The sequence below is a fragment of the Bombina bombina genome, chromosome 2 (assembly GCF_027579735.1).
Source record: "Bombina bombina isolate aBomBom1 chromosome 2, aBomBom1.pri, whole genome shotgun sequence".
Classification (NCBI taxonomy): domain Eukaryota; kingdom Metazoa; phylum Chordata; class Amphibia; order Anura; family Bombinatoridae; genus Bombina; species Bombina bombina.
Genome location: NC_069500.1, coordinates 246,021,468 through 246,044,987, shown reverse-complemented (window position 1 = coordinate 246,044,987; position 23,520 = coordinate 246,021,468). Strand labels below are relative to the sequence as shown.

Genomic DNA, 23,520 nt, shown 5'->3' with positions numbered 1-23,520 from the left:
ACTGCTCCCTCCACCTTGGGGACCGTTTGCCATAAGTCCCGAGTGGTGGCGTCTATTGGAAACATCTTTCTAAATATTGGAGGGGGTGAGAACGGCACACCGGGTCTATCCCACTCCTTAGTAACAATTTCAGTTAGTCTCTTAGGTATAGGAAAAACGTCAGTACTCGCCGGTACCGCAAAGTATTTATCCAACCTACACAGTTTCTCTGGTATTGCAACGGTGTTACAATCGTTGAGAGCTGCTAAGACCTCCCCTAGTAGTACACGGAGGTTCTCCAATTTAAATTTAAAATTTGAAATATCTGAGTCCAATCTGTTTGGATCAGAACCGTCACCCACAGAATGAAGCTCTCCGTCCTCATGCTCTGCGAGCTGTGACGCAGTATCAGACATGGCCCTAGCATTGTCAGCGCACTCTGTTCTCACCCCAGAGTGATCACGCTTGCCTCTTAGTTCTGGTAATTTAGACAAAACTTCAGTCATAACAGTAGCCATATCTTGTAATGTTATCTGTAATGGCCGCCCAGATGTACTAGGCGCCAAAATATCACGCACCTCCCGGGCGGGAGATGCAGGTACTGTCGCGTGAGGCGAGTTAGTCGGCATAACTCTCCCCTCGCTGTTTGGTGAAATTTGTTCACATTGTACAGATTGACTTTTATTTAAAGTAGCATCAATACAGTTAGTACATAAATTTCTATTGGGCTCCACCTTGGCATTGGAACAAATGACACAGATATCTTCCTCTGAGTCAGACATGTTTAACACACTAGCAAAAAAAACTTACAACTTGGTTATAATCTTTTTTAGCAAAAAAACGCACTGTGCCTCAAAGAGGTACTAACGATTAAATGACAGTTGAAATAATGAACTGAAAAACAGTTATAGCATCAAACTTTAAAACAACACAACTTTTAGCAAAGGTTTGTTCCCATTAGTAAAAAACAACACTAATTAAATTTGTACATAAGAAAAACAAAACAACGTTTTTTATTCACAGTCACTATAAGAATTCTCACAGCTCTGCTGAGAGAATTTACCTCCCTTCAAAGAAGTTTGAAGACCCCTGAGATCTGTCAGAGATGAACCGGATCATGCAGGAAATATAAAAGTAGCTGACTGGAATTTTTTGATGCGTAGCAAAGAGCGCCAAAAACGGCCCCTCCCTCTCCCACACAGCAGTGAAGAGAAACGAAACTGTCACAATTAAAGCAAAAAACTGCCAAGTGGAAAATAATGCCCAAATATTTATTCACACAGTACCTCAGCAATGTAAACGATTCTACATTCCAGCAAAAACGTTTAACATGAGAATAGTTATTAAAAGGATTAGTGACCTTTAACACAGTAGTTCCGGTGAAATACCATCCCCAGAATACTGAAGTGTATACATACATGTCATTTTAACGGTATGGCAGGCTTTTCTCATCAATTCCATTCAGAAAATAAAAACTGCCACATACCTCAATGCAGATTCATCTGCCCGCTGTCCCCTGATCTGAAGCCTTTACCTCCCTCAGATGGTCGAGAACAGCAATATGATCTTAACGACTCCGGTTAAAATCATAGTAAAAAATCTCTGTCAGATTCTTCCTCAAACTCTGCTAGAGAAGTAATAACACGCTCCGGTGCTATTTTAAAATAACAAACTTTTGATTGAAGTCATAAAAACTAAGTAAAATCACCATAGTCCTCTCACACATCCTATCTAGTCGTTGGGTGCAAGAGAATGACTGGGACTGACGTAGAGGGGAGGAGCTATATGCAGCTCTGCTGGGTGAATCCTCTTGCATTTCCTGTTGGGGAGGAGTTATATCCCAGAAGTAATGATGACCCGTGGACTGATCACACATAACAGAAGAAATTTGCTTTGAAGGCTTTTACTATTTCATTTCTAAAAGTCCAAAGTGCTACGAGTTCAGATATTTTCCTGGCCATCGCTGGCAGTGCATCTTTTTTTTTAGAACACAGATTTAGTTACCAGCACTTCACCAAAACTCTCTGTAAGAGCATGTATGGAAGGGTTGCTGCACAACCCCAGGACAAGTCTTGAATAAACGTATTCCAGCAGCACAATGTATGTCTCCACTCGACTATTAGGACATAAAGATCAAGGTTAACAAGGCCATTTTAACCTAGGAATACATTTATTCAAGTGCATCTTTTTTCCCCAACATGTGACAAGGTGAGTGGTACATGCTATCTGACCCATAGACGCAGGGCACTATTCCAGAGCTCAGCATTAGTCTAGGAATGATTACTCTATTAGCACTAAGAACATTTCTCCTAGAGGGTCCTTACAAGCGTTTGAGTAGACGGATTGCATTAAAAACAAACACTGACTAATAAACCCAAGGCATTTAATTCAAGAATACAGCTGTGAGTATTCCAAAGAAAAACCAGGAATATGCAAGCAGCCAAATCTTACTGAGAGAGGTTCATATTCTTGGTTTGTACAAAAACAAAAAGTATGCTTATCTGATAAATTTATTTTAATTTCAGTGATCACATGCGGGAATTCCCTTCCTGACCACTAAGAGGAGGCAAAGACAACCCAACACACCTTTAAATCCCTCACACTTACCCTGAATTCTCAGTCATACATATAGCAAAATAGATGGAGGAAAAAATAAAATAAAAAAAGACAAATTGGTGCCAAATAAGTACTGCTACCATTTGAAACAAAAAAAGGCTGGGGCTCATCAACTCTCATCATGAAAGAAATTAGTTTATCAGATAAGTATACATTTTGTTTTCTTTCATCAGAGGGTGAGATTCTACTGGTCAAAGTGTGGAATCTATACCCAAGCAGTGAAGTCCACAAGATGACCATGAAATAGGGGCAGGGATCAGGTTCAAAAGAGGCAAACACATCAATGTGATCATTTTCCCTATGGGCTTTGCACCCAGTCGTGTCTGGGGTTAATTGCCTGGGTACCTGAAAGCTGTGCAGCTGTCTGTGAGTGCTGGTGAGCACCCAGGGCTGTAACTTTTGCAGAGTCATGGGATGTTCACCCAGTCCGGTTTGAGAGTGAAGTCTATTGCCATGTTTTGTATGTGTCTAGGGAAATTACTAATAGCCTGTGTCACGCTTGTTTGTATCTGTGTTTGGTTGTAGACATGCATTGTGTGGACGTAGGTTAGGGACCCAGGGAGAAAGAGACCTTGACATGGTCATGGGCCTATCAACATTTGACCAAATAATGTAATAAATTTCATTTTACTTGTAAGCTAGCAGTTTGCATGTAAGAGAGTGAGAGACTTTCTATGAGTTGATAATTTTGGTTTGTAATTATATACTAGAGCATCCACTAACTTTGCCGTAGGATCCCTGGACATCGCAAAGTACATGGGAAGTTTGTTAATCAAACAAGAGGCCATCGGATCGAATTCTGGGAGACCACAAAGATCCACAATTTGATTGAACACATCTGGGTGAAGAGACCACTCCCCTGGATGTAGAGATTGACAACTAAAAAAGTCTGCTTCTCAGTTGTTCACTCCTGGAATATGAATTGCAGCGACTAGACAAGAATTGGTTTCTGCCCATGAGAGAATCCAAGACACCTCCAACATTGCCAGGGAACTGCGAGATTCCCCCTGATGGTTGACATACGCTACTGTTGTGACACTGTCTGTCTGGAAACAGAGATTAGATTCCCTTTTAAAAAGAGGCCAAGCTTGAAGGGCCCTGAATATTGCATGGAGTTCTAGAACATTGATTGGTAACATCGCCTCCTGAGGATCCCAAACTCCCTGTAATGTCAGAGACCCCCAAACAGCTCCCCCCAACCTGAGAGACTTGCATTTGTAGTGTTTACAGTCCAGGTAGGATGAGCAAAAGAAGCCCCCTGAATAATAAACTGAAGATCCTGCCACCAAGTTAGAGACTGACTTGTACTGGGATCCAAAAAACATGATTTGTAAGAACTTACCTGATCAATTCATTTCTTTCATATTGGCAAGAGTCCATGAGCTAGTGACGTATGGGATATACAATCCTACCAGGAGGGGCAAAGTTTCCCAAACCTCAAAATGCCTATAAATACACCGCTTACCACACCCACAATTCAGTTTAACGAATAGCAAAGTAGTGGGGTGATAAAGAAAGAAGTAAAAAGCATCAACAAAGGAATTTGGAAATAATTGTGCTTTATACAAAAAAAATCATAACCACCATAAAAAACGTGGGCCTCATGGACTCTTGCCAATATGAAATAAATGAATTAATCAGGTAAGTTCTTATATAAATTATGTTTTCTTTCATGTAATTGGCAAGAGTCCATGAGCTAGTGATGTATGGGATAGCAATACCCAAGATGTGGAACTCCACGCGAGAGTCACTAGAGAGGGAGGGATAAAATAAAAACAGCCATTTTTTGCTGAAGAAAATTAATCCACAACCCAAAATATAAGTTTATTCTCATAAATGAAAGGAAAAAACTCAAAAACATAAGCAGAAGAATCAAACTGAAACAGCTGCCTGAAGAACTTTTCTACCAAAAACTGCTTCCAAAGAAGCAAATACATCAAAACAGTAGAATTTAGTAAATGTATGCAAAGAAGACCAAGTTGCTTCTTTGCAAATCTGATCAACTTAAGCTTCATTCCTAAAAGCCCACAAAGTGGAGACTGATCTAGTAGAATGAGCTGTAATTCTCTGAGGCGGGGCTTGACCCGACTCCAAATAAGCTTGATGAATCAAAAGCTTTAACAATGATGCCAAGGAAATGGCAGAAGCCTTCTGACCTTTCCTAGAACCAGAAAAGATAACAAATAGACTAGAAGTCTTCCTGCAATCTTTAGTAGCTTCAACATAATATTTCAGAGCTCTCACCACATCCAAAGAATGTAAAGATCTCTCCAAAGAATTCTTAGGATGAGGACACAAGGAAGGGACAACAATTTCTCTATTAATGTTGTTAGAATTCACAACCTTAGGTAAGAATTTAAATGAAGTCCGCAAGAGAGAGCAGATAATTCAGAAACTCTTCTAGCAGAAGAGATGGCCAAAAGAAACAACACTTTCCAAGAAAGTATTTTAATGTCCAAAGAATGCATAGGCTCAAATGGAGGAGCATGTAAAGCCTTCAAACCCAAATTAAGACTCCAAGGAGGAGAGATTGATTTAATGACAGGCTTTATACGAACCAAAGTCTGAACAAAACAGCTAATATGAGGAAGCTTAGCAATCTTTCTGTGAAATAAAACAGAAGAGCAGAGATTTGTCCCTTCAAGGAACTTGCAGACAAACCCTTATCCAAACCATCCGGAAGAAACTGTAAAATTCTAGGAATTCTAAAAGAATGCCAATAGAATTTATGAGAGGAACACCATGAAATGTAAGTCTTCCAAACTCGATAATAAATCTTTTTAGAAACAGATTTAGGAGCCTGAAACATAGTATTAATCACAGAGTCAGAGAAACCTCTATGACTAAGCGTTCAATTTCTATACCTTCAAATTTAATGATTTGAGATCCTGATGGAAAAACGGACCTTGAGACAGTAGGTCCGGCCTTAATGGAAGTGGCCACGGTTGGCAACTGGACATCCGAACAAGATCCGCATACCAAAACCTGTGAGGCCATGCTGGAGCCACCAGCAGCACAAACGATTGCTCCATGATGATTTTCGAGATCACTCTTGGAAGAAGAACTAAAGGCGGGAAAATATAAGCAGGTTGATAACACCAAGGAAGTGTCAACGCATCCACTGCTTTCGCCTGAGGATCCCTGCACCTGGACAGGTAACTGGGAAGTTTCTTGTTTAGATGAGAAGCCATCAGATCTATTTCTGGAAGACCCCACATCTGAACAACCTGAGAAAACATCTGGATGGAGGGACCACTCCCCCGGATGTAAAGTCTGACGGCTGAGATAACCCGCTACCCAATTGTCTATACATGGGATATAAACTGCAGAAATTAGACAGGAGCTGGATTCCACCCAAGCAAGTATCCAGGATACTTCTTTCATAGCTTGGGGACTGTGAGTCCCACCCTGATGATTGACATAGGCCAAATCTGAAGAGCCCTGAAAATCGCACAGAGTTCCAAAATATTGATTGGTAATCTCGCCTCTTGAGATTTCCAAACCCCTTATGCTGTCAGAGATCCCCAGACAGCTCCCCAACCTGAAAGACTTGCATCTGTTGTGATCACAGTCCATGTTGGACGAACAAAAGAGGCCCCTAGAACTATACGATGGCGATCTAACCACCAAGTCAGAGATAGTCGAACATTGGGATTTAAGGATATTAATTGTGATATCCTTGTATTATCCCTACACCATTGGTTCAGCTTACAAAGCTGGAGAGGTCTCATATGAAAACGAGCAAAGGGAATCGCATCCGATGCTGCAGTCATGAGACCTAAAACTTCCATGCAAATAGCTAATGAAGGGAATGACTGAGACTGAAGGTTCCGACAAGCTGCAACCAATTTTAAACATCTCTTGTCTGTTAGAGACAGAGTCATGGACACTGAATCTATCTGGAAACCTAAAAAGGTGACCCTTGTCTGAGGAATCAAAGAACTTTTTGGTAAAATGATCCTCCAACCATGTTTTCGAAGAAACAACACTAGTTGATTCATGTGAGATTCTGCAAAACGTAAAGACTGAGCTAGTACCAAGATATTGTCCAAATAAGGAAACACCGCAATACCCCGCTCTCTGATTACAGAGAGTAGGGCACCGAGAACCTTTGAAAAGATTCTTGGTGCTGTTGCTAGGCCAAAAGGAAGAGCGACAAATTGGTAATGCTTGTCTAGAAAAGAGAATCTCAGAAACTGATAATGATCTGGATGAATCGGAATATGAAGATATGCATCCTGTAAGTCTATTTTGGACATATAATGCCCTTGCTGAACAAAAGGCAGAATAGTCCTTATAGTCACCATTTTGAAAGTTGGTACTCTTACATAACGATTCAAAATTTTCAGATCCATAACTGGTCTGAATGAATTTTCTTTCTTTGGGACAATTAATAGATTTGAATAAAACCCCAGACCCTGTTCCTGAAACGGAACTGGCATGATTACCCCTGAAAATTCCAGGTCTGAAACACACTTCAGGAAAGCCTGAGCCTTTACTGGATTTGCTGGGACACGTGAGAGAAAATATCTTCTCACAGGAGGTCTTACTCTGAATCCTATTCGGTACCCCTGAGAGAAAATACTCAGAATCCATTGATTTTGGACAGAATTTGTCCAAACATCCTTGAAATATCTTAATCTGCCCCCTACCAGCTGAGCTGGAATGAGGGCCGCACCTTCATGTGGACTTGGGGGCTGGCTTTGGTTTCTTAAATGTCTTGGATTTATTCCAATTTGAAGAAGGTTTCCAATTGGAAACTGATTCCTTGGGGGAAGGATTAGGTTTCTATTCCTTATTTTGTCAAAAGGAACTAAAACTGTTTTACCATTAGGTCTTCTATCCTGAGGCAAAAAAACTCCTCCCCCCCCAGTGACAGTTGAAATAATCGAATCCAACTGAGAACCAAATAACTTATTACCTTGGAAAGAAAGAGATAGCAATCTGGACTTAGAAGTCATTTCAGCATTCGAAGATTTGAGCCACAAAGTTCTTCTAGCTAAAATAGCTAAAGACATAGATTTAACATCAATTTTGATGATATCAAAAATGGCATCACAAATAAAATGATTAGCATGTTGAAGCAAGCGAACAATGCTAGACAGAATCTAATTCTTGTTGCATTAAATTTTCCAACCAAAAAGTTGATGCAGCTGCAACATCAGCCAAAGAAATTGCAGGCCTGAGAAGATGACCCGAATATACATAGGCATTCCTTAGGTAAGATTCAAGTTTCCTATCTAAAGGATCTTTAAAAGAAGTACTATCTTCGATAGGAATAGTAGTACATTTAGCAAGAGTAGATATAGCCCCATAAACTTTGGGGATCATTTCCCAAAACTCCAATGTAACTGCTGGCAAAGGATACAATTTTTTAAACCTTGAAGAAGGAATAAAAGAAGTACCAGGCCTATTCCATTCCTTAGAAATCATATCAGAAATAGCATCAGGAACTGGAAAAACCTCTGGAGTAACCACAGGAGGTTTATAAACAGAATTTAAATGTTTACTAGTTTTAATATCAAGAAGACTAGTTTCCTCAATGTCCAATGTAATCAACACTTCTTTTAGCAAAAGAACGAATATACTCCATTTTAAATAAATAAGTAGATTTGTCAGTGTTAATATCTGAGGAAGGATCTTCTGAATCAGATAGATCCTCATCAGAGGAGGATAATTCAGTATGTTGTCGGTCATTAGAAATTTCATCAACTTTATAAGAAGTTTTAAAAGACCTTTTACGTTTATTAGAAGGCGGGATGGCAGACAAAGCCTTCTGAATAGAATCAGCAATAAATTATTTTACATTCACAGGTATATCTTGTACATTAGATGTTGAAGTAACAGCAACAGGCAATGTACTATTACTGATGGACACATTCTCTGCATACAAAAGTTTATCATGACAACTATTACAAACCACAGCTGGAGATATAATCTCCACAAGTTTACAACAAATGCACTTAGCTTTGGTACAACTGTTATCAGGCAGCAGGGTTCCAACAGTGATTTCTGAGACAGGATCAGATTGAGACATCTTGCAAATGTAAAAGAAAAAACAACATATAAAGCAAAAATTAACAATTTCCTTATATGGCAGTTTATGGAATGGGAAAAAAATGCAAACAGCATAGCCCTCTGATAGAGAAAAAAAGGCAAGAGGCATATAGGAATGGGGTTTTAATTAATGAAAATATTTGGCACCAAGTATGACGCACAACACAAACATATTTTTTTTTTTTTGGCGCTAACAACATCCGGAAATGACACACTCGCGTCATTGAAGACGCAGCCTTGTGAAAGGACTCGGCATCGACTAAGACGCTGGAAATGACGAATTTGCATCATCGAACGTAACTTAATACTAATATACTATAGCATTTTGCGCCCTTGCAAGCCTAATTCTGCCCGCAAATTTAAAATGACAGTCAATTTAAAAAAGACTATACCCCAGGTAAGAAATAAATGTTGCCTAAAAAATGTATTTCCCAGATATGAAACTGACAGTCTGCAAAAGGAAATATACTGAAAACCTGGCAAATATAAGTACAATAGATATATTTAGAACTTTATATAAATACATAAAGTGCCAAACCATAGCTGAGAGTGTCTTAAGTAATGAAAACATACTTACCGAAAGACACCCATCCACATATAGCAGATAGCCAAACCAGTACTGAAACGGTTATCAGTAGAGGTAATGGAATATGAGAGTATATCGATGATCTGAAAAGTGAGGTAGGAGATGAATCTCTTCGACCAATAACAGAGAACCTATGAAATAGATCTCCCGTGAGGAAAACCATTGCATTCAATAGGTGATACTCCCTTCACATCCCTCTGACATTCACTGTACTCTGAGAGGAATCGGGCTTCAAAATGCTGAGAAGCGCATATCAACGTAGAAATCTTAGCACAAACTTACTCCACCACCTCCATAGGAGGCAAAGTTTGTAAAACTGAATTGTGGGTGTGGTAAGGGGTGTATTTATAGGCATTTTGAGCATTGGGAAACTTTGCCCCTCCTGGTAGGATTATATATCCCATATGTCACTAGCTCATGGACTCTTGCTCATTACATGAAAGAAATATCCTTTGAGACAGCGGAGTATAACCCCTGTACCATTGACGCAGCATACAAAGCTGAAGAGGCCTTGTGAAACTTAGCAAATGGAATTGCATCTGAGGCTGCAATCATGAGACCTAGGACTTCTTTACACAGAACCACTGAGAGAAATGAGAAAGACTGAAGCATCAGACAAGCTGACACCAATTTTATCCTTCTCTGCTCTGTTAGAGAAAGACTCATGAATACTGAATTTATTTGAAAACCCAAGAATGTTACCTTAGTCTGAGGTTCCAAAGAACTCTTAGGAAAATTGATTCTCCAACTATGCTGTTGAAGAAACAATAGTCGGTTGGTGTGAGATTCTGCTAAAGGAAAAGATGGAGTTTGAACCAAGATGTCATCCAGGTATGGAAACACTGCAATACCCTGAGACCTGATAACAGACTAAAGGACACCCAGATACTTTGTGAATATTCTTGGAGCTGTAGCCAGACCGAATGGAAGAGCAACAAACTGATCTGAGACAGACAGGAAAAAAAGCTTGAGCTTTTACATGATTAGTTGTGACATTAGACAAAAAACAAAAAAAACACCTGGATTGGGGGCCACACTTTAATGCAGTTTTGGTAGTAGGGATAGATTTCTTACCTTGCTTTGACTTGTTCCAGTTAGCATTGGGTCTCCAGACTTAACCAGAGTAGAAGAATCAGCTTTTTGTTCCTTATTCTGATGAAAGGAACACAAACTATTAGAAGCTTTGGATTTCCCTCTAGACCTTCTGTCATGACGAAGAAAAGCCCCTACAGTAACAGTAGATATAATAGAATCTAAATCAGAACCAAATAACTTATTTCCCTGAAAGGAAAGAGATCTTTGGGGATGACTGCCATCTCAAAACCAACATCATAACATACGGTAGATATATCGATGACTTGATTTTAATCTACAAAGACAACAAAGATACAACTATTCCGCAATTTATTCAATACCTAAATCAGAATGAGCTAAATTTAACCTTCACCTACAAGGCCCATGACAGAGACATAGAATATCTAGACCTACATTTACAACATGATAAGGACAACAACATCTTTATTTCTAATTACACCAAGCCATTAGCCAGAAATACTATCCTCAGAGCCGATTCCTGTCATGCACCACATATGAGGAAAGGTATACCTAAAGGACAGTTTCTCCGTTTACGTAGGAACTGTTCCACACTGAAAAACATAATTTATGCTTACCTGATAAATTTATTTCTCTTGTGGTGTATCCAGTCCACGGATCATCTATTACTTGTGGGATATTCTCCTTCCCAACAGGAAGTTGCAAGAGGACACCCACAGCAGAGCTGTCTATATAGCTCCTCCCCTAACTGCCATATCCAGTCATTCGATCGAAGACAAGCAAGAGAAAGGAGAAACCATAGGGTGCAGTGGTGACTGTAGTTTAAAGTTAAAAAATACCTGCCTTAAAATGACAGGGCGGGCCGTGGACTGGATACACCACAAGAGAAATACATTTATCAGGTAAGCATAAATTATGTTTTCTCTTGTAAGGTGTATCCAGTCCACGGATCATCCATTACTTGTGGGATACCAATACCAAAGCTAAAGTACACGGATGAAGGGAGGGACAAGGCAGGTACTTAAACGGAAGGTACCACTGCCTGTAAAACCTTTCTCCCAAAAATAGCCTCCGAAGAAGCAAACGTATCAAATTTATAGACTTTTGAAAAGGTATGAAGCGAAGACCAAGTCGCCGCCTTGCAAATCTGTTCAACAGAAGCCTCATTTTTAAAGGCCCATGTGGAAGCCACAGCTCTAGTAGAATGAGCTGTAATCGTTTCAGGTGGCTGCTGGCCAGCAGTCTCATAAGCTAAGCGTATTATACTCCTTAGCCAAAAAGAAAGAAGTTGCCGAAGCCTTTTGGCCTCTCCTCTGTCCAGAGTAGACAACAAACAAAGCAGATGTTTGACGAAAATCTTTAGTAGCTTGTAAATAATACTTTAAAGCACGAACCACGTCAAGATTGTGTAATAGACGTTCCTTCTTCGAAGAAGGATTAGGACACAATGACGGAACCACAATCTCCTGATTGATATTCTAATTAGATACCACCTTAGGTAAAAACCCAGGTTTGGTACGCAGAACTACCTTATCTGCATGGAAAATCAGATAAGGAGAATCACATTGTAAGGCAGATAACTCGGAAACTCTATGAGCCGAGGAAATAGCTACCAAAAAAAGAACTTTCCAAGATAAAAGTTTGATATCTATGGAATGAAGAGGTTCAAACGGAACCCCCTGAAGAACTTTAAGAACCAAATTTAAACTCCATGGCGGAGCAACAGGTTTAAACAGAGGCTTGATTCTAACTAAAGCCTGACAAAATGCCTGAACGTCTGGAACAGCCGCCAGACGCTTGTGCAAAAGAATAGACAGAGCAGAAATCTGTCCCTTTAAGGAACTAGCGGACAATCCTTTTTTCAATCCTACTTGGAGAAAAGATAATATCCTGGGAATCCTGACTTTACTCCATGAGTAGCCCTTGGATTCAAACCAAAAAAGATATTTACGCCCACACCTGGGATATGGATAGCTGATAGGTGGCAAGAGTGAATCTCTGCCCAGCGAATTATCTTTGAGACTTCTAACATCGCTAGGGAACTCCTTGTTCCCCCTTGATGGTTGATGTAAGCCACAGTCGTGATGTTGTCCGACTGAAATCTGATGAACCTCATTGTCGCTAGCTGAGGCCAAGCCTGAAGAGCACTGAATATCGCTCTTAGTTCCAGAATGTTTATTGGAAGGAGTGTCTCCTCCTGAGTCCACGATCCCTGAGCCATCAGGGAGTTCCAGACTGCCCCCCAGCCTAGAAGGCTGGCATCTGTCGTTACAAATGTCCAATCTGGCCTGCGAAAGGTCATTCCTTTGGACAGATGGACCCGAGATAGCCACCAGAGAAGAGAATCCCTGGTCTCTTGATCCAGATTTAATAGAGGGGACAAATCTGTGTAATCCCCATTCCACTGACTGAGCATGCATAGTTGCAGCGGTCTGAGATGTAGGCGTGCAAACGGCACTATGTCCATTGCCGCTACCATTAAGCCGATTACTTCCATACACTGAGACACCGAAGGGCGAGAAGTGGAATAAAGAACCCGGCAGGAATTTTGAAGTTTCGATAACCTGGACTCTGTCAGGTAAATCCTCATTTCTACAGAATCTATTAGAGTTCCCAGAAAGGAAACTCTTGTGAGAGGGGATAGAGAACTCTTTTCTTCGTTCACCTTCCACCCATGCAACCTCAGAAATGCCAGAACTATGTCCGTATGAGACTTGGAAATTTGGAAATTTGACGCCTGTATCAGAATGTCGTCTAAATAAGGGGCCACTGCTATGCCCCGCGGTCTTAGGACCGCCAGAAGTGACCCCAGAACATTCGTAAAGATTCTTAGGGCTGTAGCTAACCCAAAGGGAAGAGCTACAAACCGGTAATGCCTGTTCAGGAAGGCAAACCTGAGAAACCAATGATGATCTTTGTGTATCGGAATGTGAAGATAAGCATCCTTTAAATCCACTGTAGTCATGTATTGACCCTCCTGGATCATAGGTAGGATGGTACGAATAGTCTCCATCTTGAATGATGGAACTCTGAGGAATTTGTTTAAGATCTTGAGATCTAAAATTGGTCTGAAGGTTCCCTCTTTTTTGGGAACCACAAACAGATTTGAGTAAAATCCCTGTCCTTGTTCCTCCTTTGGAACTGGATGGATCACTCCCATAACTAGGAGGTCTTGAACACAGTGTAAGAATGCCTCTCTCTATATCTGGTTTGCAGATAATTGTGAAAGGTGAAATCTCCCTTTTGGAGGGGAAGCTCTGAAGTCCAGAAGATATCCCTGGGATACAATTTCCAATGCCCAGGGATCCTGGACATCTATTGCCCAAGCCTGGGCAAAGAGCGAAAGTCTGCCCCCTACTAGATCCGTTACCGGATAGGGGGCTGATCCTTCATGCTGTCTTAGAGGCAGCAGCAGGCTTTTTGGCCTGCTTACCTTTGTTCCAGGTCTGGTTAGGTCTCCAGACCGACTTGGACTGGGCAAAAGTTCCCTCTTGTTTTGCCTTAGAGGAAGTTGATGCCGCACTCGCCTTGAAGTTTCGAAAGGCACGAAAATTAGTCTGTTTGGCCCTTGATTTGGACCTATCCTGAGGAAGGGCATGACCTTTTCCTCCAGTGATATCAGAAATGATCTCCTTCAAACCAGGCCCGAATAGGGTTTGCCCCTTGAAGGGAATGTTAAGCAGCTTAGACTTTGAAGTAACGTCAGCTGACCATGATTTAAGCCATAGCGCCCTGCGCGCTTGAATAGCAAAACCGGAATTCTTAACCGTTAGTTTAGTCAAATGAACAATGGCATCAGAAACAAATGCATTGGCTAGCTTAAGTGCTCTAAGCTTGTCAAGTATGTCATCCAATGGGGTCTCTACTTGTAAAGCCTTTGCCAGAGACTCAAACCAGAAGGCCGCAGCAGCAGTGACTGGGGCAATGCATGCAAGCGGCTGTAGAATAAAACCTTGTTGAATAAACATTTTCTTAAGGTAACCCTCTAACTTTTTATCCATTGGATCTGAGAAAGCACAACTGTCTTCGACCGGGATAGTAGTACGTTTAGCTAGGGTAGAAACTGCTCCTTCCACCTTATGGACTGTCTGCCATAAGTCCCGCGTGGTGGCATCTATCGGAAAAATGTTCTTAAAAATAGGAGGGGGAGAGAATGGCACACCTGGTCTATACCATTCCTTTGAAATAATTTCTGTAAATCTTTTAGGTATTGGAAAAACATCAGTGCACACCGGCACTGCATAGTATTTGTCCAATCTACACAATTTTTCTGGTACTGCAATTGTATCACAGTCATTCAGAGCAGCTAAAACCTCCCTGAGCAATACGCGGAGGTGTTCAAGCTTAAATTTAAATGTTGACATATCAGAATCAGGTTGAATACTCTTCCCCGAGTCAGAAACATCACCCACAGAAAGAAGCTCTCCTTCCTCAGCTTCTGCATATTGTGAGGGAGTATCAGACATGGCTACAAAAGCGTCAGTATGCTCTGTATTTCTTCTAACTCCAGAGCTATCTCGCTTTCCTCGAAACCCAGGTAGTCTGGATAATACCGCTGACAGTGTATTATCCATGACTGCCGCCATGTCTTGTAAAGTAAACGCCATGGGCGCCCTAGCTTTACTTGGCGCCACTAGAGCGTGAGTCCCTTGAGAGGGAGTCAAAGGGTCTGACATAACTTCCCCCTCGTCAGATTCCTTTGGTGATAAATTTTTTAAAGACAGAATATGATCTTTATTACTTAGAGTGAAATCAGTACATTTGGAACACATTCTAAGAGGGGGTTCCACCATGGCTTCTAAACATAATGAACAAGGAGTTTCCTCTATGTCAGACATGTTTAAACAGACTAGCAATGAGACCAGCAAGCTTGGAAAACACTTTCAATCAAGTTAACAAGCAAAAAATAAAAACGGTACTGTGCCTTTAAGAAAAAAAAAAAAAGGTCAAACGAAATTTTTACAGTGTGTATAATAGGCTAACAGAGCATTGCATCCACTTGCAAATGGATGATTAACCCCTTAGTTCAAAAAACGGATCAAAAAAACGATATAGACGTTTTTTAACAGTCACAACAAACTGCCACAGCTCAGCTGTGGCCCTACCTTCCCAAACAAACAACTTTGGAAAGCCTAAGAGCCCTTTAGAGATGTTCTATAGCATTCAGGGGACTCCTGGAGGAAAGCTGGATGTCTCAGTCTGCAAAAGTTACTGTGCAATAAAGCGCTAAATTAGGCCCCTCCCACTCATGTCTAAGCAGTGGAAAGCCTAAGGAAACTGTTTCTAGGCAAATTTAAGCCAGCCATATGGAAATAAAAACTAGGCCCCAATAATGTTTTATCACCAAAGCATATATAAAAACGTTTAAACATGCCAGCAAACGTTTTATATTGAAAATCTATAAGAGTATTACCTCTGCAAGTAAGCATGATACCAGTCACTATTAAATCACTGTATTAAGGCTTACCTTACATAAATCTGGTATCAGCAGCATTTTCTAGCATTTATATCTCTAGAAAAAATTATTAACTGCACATACCTCATAGCAGGATAACCTGCACGCCATTCCCCAGCTGAAGTTACCTCTCTCTTCAGTTATGTGTGAGAACAGCAATGGATCTTAGTTACAACCTGCTAAGATCATAGAGATCACAGGCAGATTCTTCTTCTATTTTCTGCCTGGGACAAAAATAGTACAACTCCGGTACCATTTAAAAATAACAAACTTTTGATTGAAGAAAAAAACAGCTACGTTTCACCACTTCTCTCTTACTACTTCCATGCTTGTCGAGAGTTGCAAGAGAATGACTGGATATGGCAGTTAGGGGAGGAGCTATATAGACAGCTCTGCTGTGGGTGTCCTCTTGCAACTTCCTGTTGGGAAGGAGAATATCCCACAAGTAATGGATGATCCGTGGACTGGATACACCTTACAAGAGAAATATACTATGAAGAAGCCAGGATTCTCAAAGACAAACTAGTAGCTCGAGGCTACAATAAATCATCACTAAATAACACAATGATCCAGGTAGCGAAAATGGATAGACAAACACTATTGAACAAAACAGAGGCGGACATAAGTCGAAAAATCAAAAAGAACACACATACACAAACCACCTCTTCAAGTCAAGACATTAGCCGTACAGATCTAACAACAGATAAGGACCCTATTTATTTTACGACGAAATATAGTGGCCAGTTGTATCAAATCTGTAGGATAATCAAAAAGTACCTTCCAGTTCTTAATGGAGACTCAATACTTAAACACAAAATGGATAATAAAGTCAAGTATGCAGCCAAGAAGGCTACCAATTTGGGTGATATAGTAAAGAAAAAATGTCATCAAAAGATTGAGTCCCGCATTAATTGGCTTACACCCTCAGCCGGTATCTACAGATGTGGGAATACCCGCTGTAAAAGCTGTGACTACACTAACCCGGGTACACATTTTACCTCAACCCAAACAGGTAAAACATATTACATCAAGAATAGGATTAATTGCACCTCTACATTCATCATTTACTTAATTACCTGCAAAGAATGTGGGTTTCAATATGTGGGTATTACAACCCGCCCGCTAAAGGACAGGGTTAGAGAGCACCTAAACTCCATAGATGAAACCACACCAAGAACTCCAGTAGCAAAACACCTCCACACACATACTAATCACATTAGGAACTTTTCTTTCCAAGGGATAGAACACATAGACAAAGATCCCCAAGAAGGAGACAGAGTTAAGAGACTCCTCAAAAGAGAAGTCTATTGGATCTTCACATTAGAAACTAGGTCACCTACAGGTATCAATAGAAGATATGATGTAAATTTATTCATAGAGTGACATACAGGAATTGAACCTCCTTACTCGTCCCCTAATACTTGGATTGATAGACTTAGGAGTTCTTACCAGACACTCTATTATTTCATAAATTCATTCCTCCATTCACTATCTTACATTCATTTTTCCCATTCATATTCATCTCTTACAGTTACGCCCTTCAGCTTAGCCACTTTTTACAAGTTCAAAATGTAAGGATAGGACTTCTAGTGAATACACAGATTTCCCTAACAATACCAATATATGGATAGCATTTCCTAAGATGACACAAGATCTCCTAGCATTCCCAATAATATTGCCCATGGTTATATACATTTATAGGACTATATGTATATATATATAATAGAATTAGAGGAATTAAAAATTGACCCTCGGGTTAATTAGTACACATAAACACATCCAAGTATTTGCATTGATTACCAATCACGGTTAACTATGTCTTACTTAGCTTTATATATAGCAATTACCATAAGATACAATCCTTAGGGAGTCTAGAGATAGCAGCCTAATAGGACTTAATCAGCCTCCAACCCACACATGATTTCTCCTTGTACCTAAGAGATAAATAACAAATGGACTCACATCTCAGGGATCTATTGTATTTAGTAGTATACTACACACATGTCCTTTGCACACATACATGAAGCAACCAGGACGATACTAAACATTCTAATACAACAACATATCCCTGTAGAGATACTTCATTGAACTTACATTTTTATAACTATCTTATATCATTTTAATTCAAAATCAATGGTTAATGTTTAATCTTTTGTATTGTGATGTATATTAATCTTTTTCTAATCTTTTCTTATCTTTTTACTTTTCTGTTAAGATGTGATAACAATTTATAATATTCAGTATTCACGTTTATGTATAACACACTTTTGCATCTTAACAGTGCATCATCCTATAGAGTAAATATTTTGGGTCCCACAGCTGAGCCTTAGTGATCTACCTATCACCTAAAGACCAACCTACTCGCATCTAATTGGCTGTTTCAGCCTATTTAGGCTTACCTGGGGCACCCAAACCACTATCTCTGAAGAAGCGCATGTGACATGCGCGAAACATGTCAGATGGTTTAAGCAGCTCCAGCTAAACTACCATCTCAAGGAATAAACTCGACTTGCACTGACTAACTGTCCAGATTTTTTCTCTCTTTTTTTCTTGGAAAGAGATAATAGTCTAGATTAAGACACCATATCAGCAGACCAGGATTTAAGACATAAGGCTCTCCTGGCAAGAACTGCCAAAGACATGCTTTTCAAATTAATCTTCATTATATCAAATATAGCATCACAAATAAAAGAATTTGCACTAGCAGAGTCATCAGGATACTGTTCTGAAAAACTAGAAAACCACTAAGTAGAAGCAGCAGCTACATCAGCAATAGAAATAGCTGGCCTTAAAATATAACCTGCATGTAAAAAGGCCCTTCTATGGAAAGTCTCTTAACTTCCTGTCTAAAATGTTTTTAAAAGAAGTACTGTCTTCCAAAGGAATAGTAGTACGTTTAGCCAGAGTGGAAATAAAAGGTAAAGGATATAACTTTTTAAAACTTGCAAAAGGAGAAAAAAAAAATTACCTGGCTTAGACCATTCCCTAGAAATCATGACAGAGACAGCATCAGGAATAGGGAAAACCTCAGGAAGATTAACAACAGTCTTAAAAAACAAATTTAAACGATTACAAGGCTTATCATCAGATATGTAACACAAGTAAAGGAGGCTACATATGTGAGAGCCCATTAGAGGGGGTAACTGCACACAAAATAGTAGCCTCTAGAGGGCGCTTTCAAAGGAAATAATATACAATATAAAAAGTCCAAACAAAGTTGAAGATACTGTAATGCACTCCTATGCAGCTCTTTAATGAGGAAGTTGTCAGCCTCCCAAGGGTTAAATCTGTAGAAAATACATAACACAAAGGCACCAGATGGAGTAGTACAGTCTCAACTTGGGAAAGTGTAAAAAGATAAGTAATTTCAACTCACAAAGGGATAGCACCTGTGGGCTGCAAGTCAGGTGTACTGAAACTTTATAGTTGCCCAGCTAACTTGCTTCAGGGAACTTCAGGATGAGATAGAAAAATTCTCCTATGAGCAGCAGGATCCAAAATATGGATGAGAGAATGGGCACTTACAAGAGAATTGCACCTCCAGGAGCAATACAAGCAGGCTGAGACTTCACAGCTGCACAGCTGATACTTTAGGATCTTTAAACCCTAAAGTAATTAAGACCTCCTTTAAAAGAGAACAAATATGATCAACTTTAAACAAAAAGGAGGAAATATCAGCTTCAACTCAAGATGAGGAGTCATCATCCCCAGAGGAAACCTCACTATCTGAAAACATAACAGTATCCCTGGTCTCAGGACACATAGCACTCGTAAAGGTGAAATATGAACTGACCATTTATGCTTTTGAAGGCTGGAGAGCAGCTAGTGCCTCAGAAACTGCAGCATTTACAACGTTTTTTACAGTAGGTGACACCAAATGAGCATTCTCCTGTAATGAACAAACAGTAGGTGCATTTGTACTAAAAGATAAAGCATTATATTGGTCTGATTGCATTAACAAATCTAAACATGAGCCACATAAATGAGCTGGAGAAGGCAATTCAGCTTTTTTTTTTTATAAGTACACTAAACAATGGTAGAAAGGTGTCTGACAGCTACATTATAGCATATAGCAAAGCAGTGCAATAAACACTATAACCCCCTTAAAAATATCTTGAAGAATGGGTTTTGGGAATCTTTGCCTCCTCCTAGTGGTAGAGAGGAGTAATTCCCAAGAGTAATGGATCGTGGACTCTCACCACCTGTATGAAAGAAATGTTATCATTTTATAAAGTATTACAATCTCCCACCCACCTATTTCATAATACCACCCAGCTGGCTAATGTTCTGTGGAGAACACTGCACATATACAGTATATATATATATATATATATATATATATATATATATATATATATATACACACACACACATACATAGACATACGAACACACACACACACACGCACACACACACACACATATATATATATATATATATATATATATATATATATATATATCTAGAAGATGACATAGGGATGCGTGTTTTTGTTGTGCCTAAGGTATATATGGATATTACGTTGGAGTCAAGAAACTGTTCTTTGACAATAAGCCATACAGATACCTTTGTTTGTTGCTCTTTTATTTTTGAAGGATAACTTTCTTCAGTGTGCCCATTTGTGAAAGTTCCTTGTACAATAGCTGCCTCATGGAACCCAGGGATCAAACATAAACTATATTTATTCCTGTATTATATCCATTTGGACTACAGACATCTAATCAATGAACATAAATAATAATGTGCTTTAGGCAATTATATATAGGACTTTTTTCTTTGTTACATGCTAAAACCTATTTATAGTCATTGGTCAAATCAACCTACTAATCACTTATTTATGCACCTTTATATAATTTTTCTTAAAATATTTTGGGCAGGTATTCTTTGTGTAAGACTTTTTGCCAGATACATTTATGTATTTACTCTTTAGCTATATGAATCGTTCAGAATTATACAATACAATGAAAAATGTGAAGCATCTACTTACCCAAGGTGCAGATGGCACGATCAGTGTCATTACAAGCAAATCTCTGCTACATTCCTCTAAGGACTGACTGCATTTTGTCAAGTGATTTATTAACCTGGCATAAATAACATTAGGTAGTATGTGATGCGCTGAGTCTGAGGACTCGGGTCCTGAGGCCAATATAAGACTTATTGTTTGTCTTGTAGCATACAAGTGCTTGAATAATGTGCTTAGTTTTCCTTCAAGAGCACTCTGTAAAAACAAAGGGAAAAAAACACACAGACATTACAATCAAAATTACATTAGAATGTATTTTGTTCTCATAAATTATTTTATTAAAAATAAGAAACTGCAAATGGAAATTATATCATCTAAAACATACAGGTAGATTATGAGTTATGCGCGTTAGAGGATTTTTAACGAACACAACAAAAGTTGCGTTATTTCACCCTCCATAGCGCTGCCACGCTTGTGCGTGCGATATGGTTGCGTTGAGCACCATACCACACACAATACAAGCGCTGTTTTGACGTGCTCGTGCACGTTTTCCCCAGACATCAATGGGGAGAGCGGGTTAGAAAAAAACCTAACACCTGCGATCGCGGAATAAAAAGCTCCGTAATGCAGCCCCATTGATACCTATGGGGGGAAAAAAAGTTACGTTTAAACCTAACACCCTAACATAAACCCCACGTCTAAACACCCCTAATCTGCTGCCCTCAACATCGCCGACACCTACATAATGTTATTAACCCCTAATCTGCCACTCCCGATTTCACAGCCACCGAAAAAACTATTAACCCCTAATCTGCCGCTCCCGATATAGCCGCCACTATACTAGTTATTAATCCCTATTCCCCTGCACCCCAACATCACCCGCACTATAATAAATCTATTAACCCCTATTCCGCCGCTACCCGACATCGCCGCCACTAAATAAAGTTATTAACCCCTAAACCTCTGGCCTCCCACATCACCAAATAAACCTATTAACCCCTAAACCACCAGCACCCCACATCGCAACAACCTAAATGAAACTATATTAACCTCTAAACCTAACCCTAACTGTAACCCTAAACCTAATCGTAACCCTAACCATAACCCCAACACCCCCTAAAAAACCTAAAAAACTTAAAACTAAATGCATACTTACCTGTGAAATAAAACCTAAGCTATCTACAATATAACTAATAGTTATATTGTAGCTAGCTTAGGTTTTATTTCACAGATAAGTTTGTATTTATTTTAACTAGGTAGACTAGTTAGTAAATAGTTATTTACTAACTACCTAGTTAAAATAAATAAAAACTTACCTGTGAAATAAAACCTAAGCTAGCTACAATATAACTATTAGTTATATTGTAGCTAGCTTAGGTTTTATTTCACAGGTAAGTATGCTGCCTTACATTAAAACCTAACATTACAAAAAATAAAAAACGCTAAAATTACAAAAAATAAAAAAACAAAATTATACAAAACAATAAAAATTATTCCTATTCTAATACCCTTTTTTTAAAAAAAAACAAACAAACAAAAAAAACCACCCTAAAATAAAAAACCCTAATCTATAATAAACTACCAAGGGCCCTTAAAAAGGCCTTTTGTAGGGCATTGCCCTAAAGATATCAGCTATTTTTCTACAAAAGAAAAACAAACACCCCCTAACAGTATACAAACCCGCATCCCCCAAACTCACAAAATAAAAATAAAGTAAAACCAAATCTACCCATTGCCCTGAAAAGGGCATTTGTGTGGGCATTGCCCTTAAAAGGGCATTCAGCTCTTTTGCTGCCCATTAAAAATAAAAAATGGATATTCTAAAAAGGAAAACCCACCCCAAAACGAAAAAAAAAAACATTACACAAAATAAACTAATAATCCAAAATAATAACAATTATTCCTATTCTAATACCCATTTTAAAAAGAAACCTAATATATAATAAACTACCAATAGCCCTTAAAAGGGACTTTTGCAGGTCATTGCCCTAAGTTAAACAGCTCTTTTACCTGAAGAAAAATACAAAGACCCACTAACATTACAAACCCCACCCCCCCAAACCCTCAAAATAATAAAAAAAACTATCTAAAAAAACAGAATTTATGTTTACCTGATAAATTTCTTTCTCCAACGGTGTGTCCGGTCCACGGCGTCATCCTTACTTGTGGGATATTCTCTTCCCCAACAGGAAATGGCAAAGAGCCCAGCAAAGCTGGTCACATGATCCCTCCTAGGCTCCGCCTACCCCAGTCATTCGACCGACGTTAAGGAGGAATATTTGCATAGGAGAAACCATATGGTACCGTGGTGACTGTAGTTAAAGAAAATAAAATATCAGACCTGATTAAAAAAACCAGGGCGGGCCGTGGACCGGACACACCGTTGGAGAAAGAAATTTATCAGGTAAACATAAATTCTGTTTTCTCCAACATAGGTGTGTCCGGTCCACGGCGTCATCCTTACTTGTGGGAACCAATACCAAAGCTTTAGGACACGGATGAAGGGAGGGAGCAAATCAGGTCACCTAAATGGAAGGCACCACGGCTTGCAAAACCTTTCTCCCAAAAATAGCCTCAGAAGAAGCAAAAGTATCAAACTTGTAAAATTTGGTAAAAGTGTGCAGTGAAGACCAAGTCGCTGCCCTACATATCTGATCAACAGAAGCCTCGTTCTTGAAGGCCCATGTGGAAGCCACAGCCCTAGTGGAATGAGCTGTGATTCTTTCGGGAGGCTGCCGTCCGGCAGTCTCGTAAGCCAATCTGATGATGCTTTTAATCCAAAAAGAGAGAGAGGTAGAAGTTGCTTTTTGA

General features: G+C 39.5%; 1 protein-coding gene across 1 annotated transcript in view; it reads right to left on the bottom strand.

The window, feature by feature from the left end:
* Positions 1–23,520, bottom strand: part of LOC128646917 (uncharacterized) — a 265,084-nt gene that overhangs the window by 4,508 nt on the left and 237,056 nt on the right. Inside the window, exon 8 of the mRNA XM_053699725.1 lies at positions 20,734–20,964. Within this exon, the coding sequence (XP_053555700.1) occupies positions 20,734–20,964 (231 nt within the window). The remainder of the gene's footprint in view (positions 1–20,733; positions 20,965–23,520) is intronic.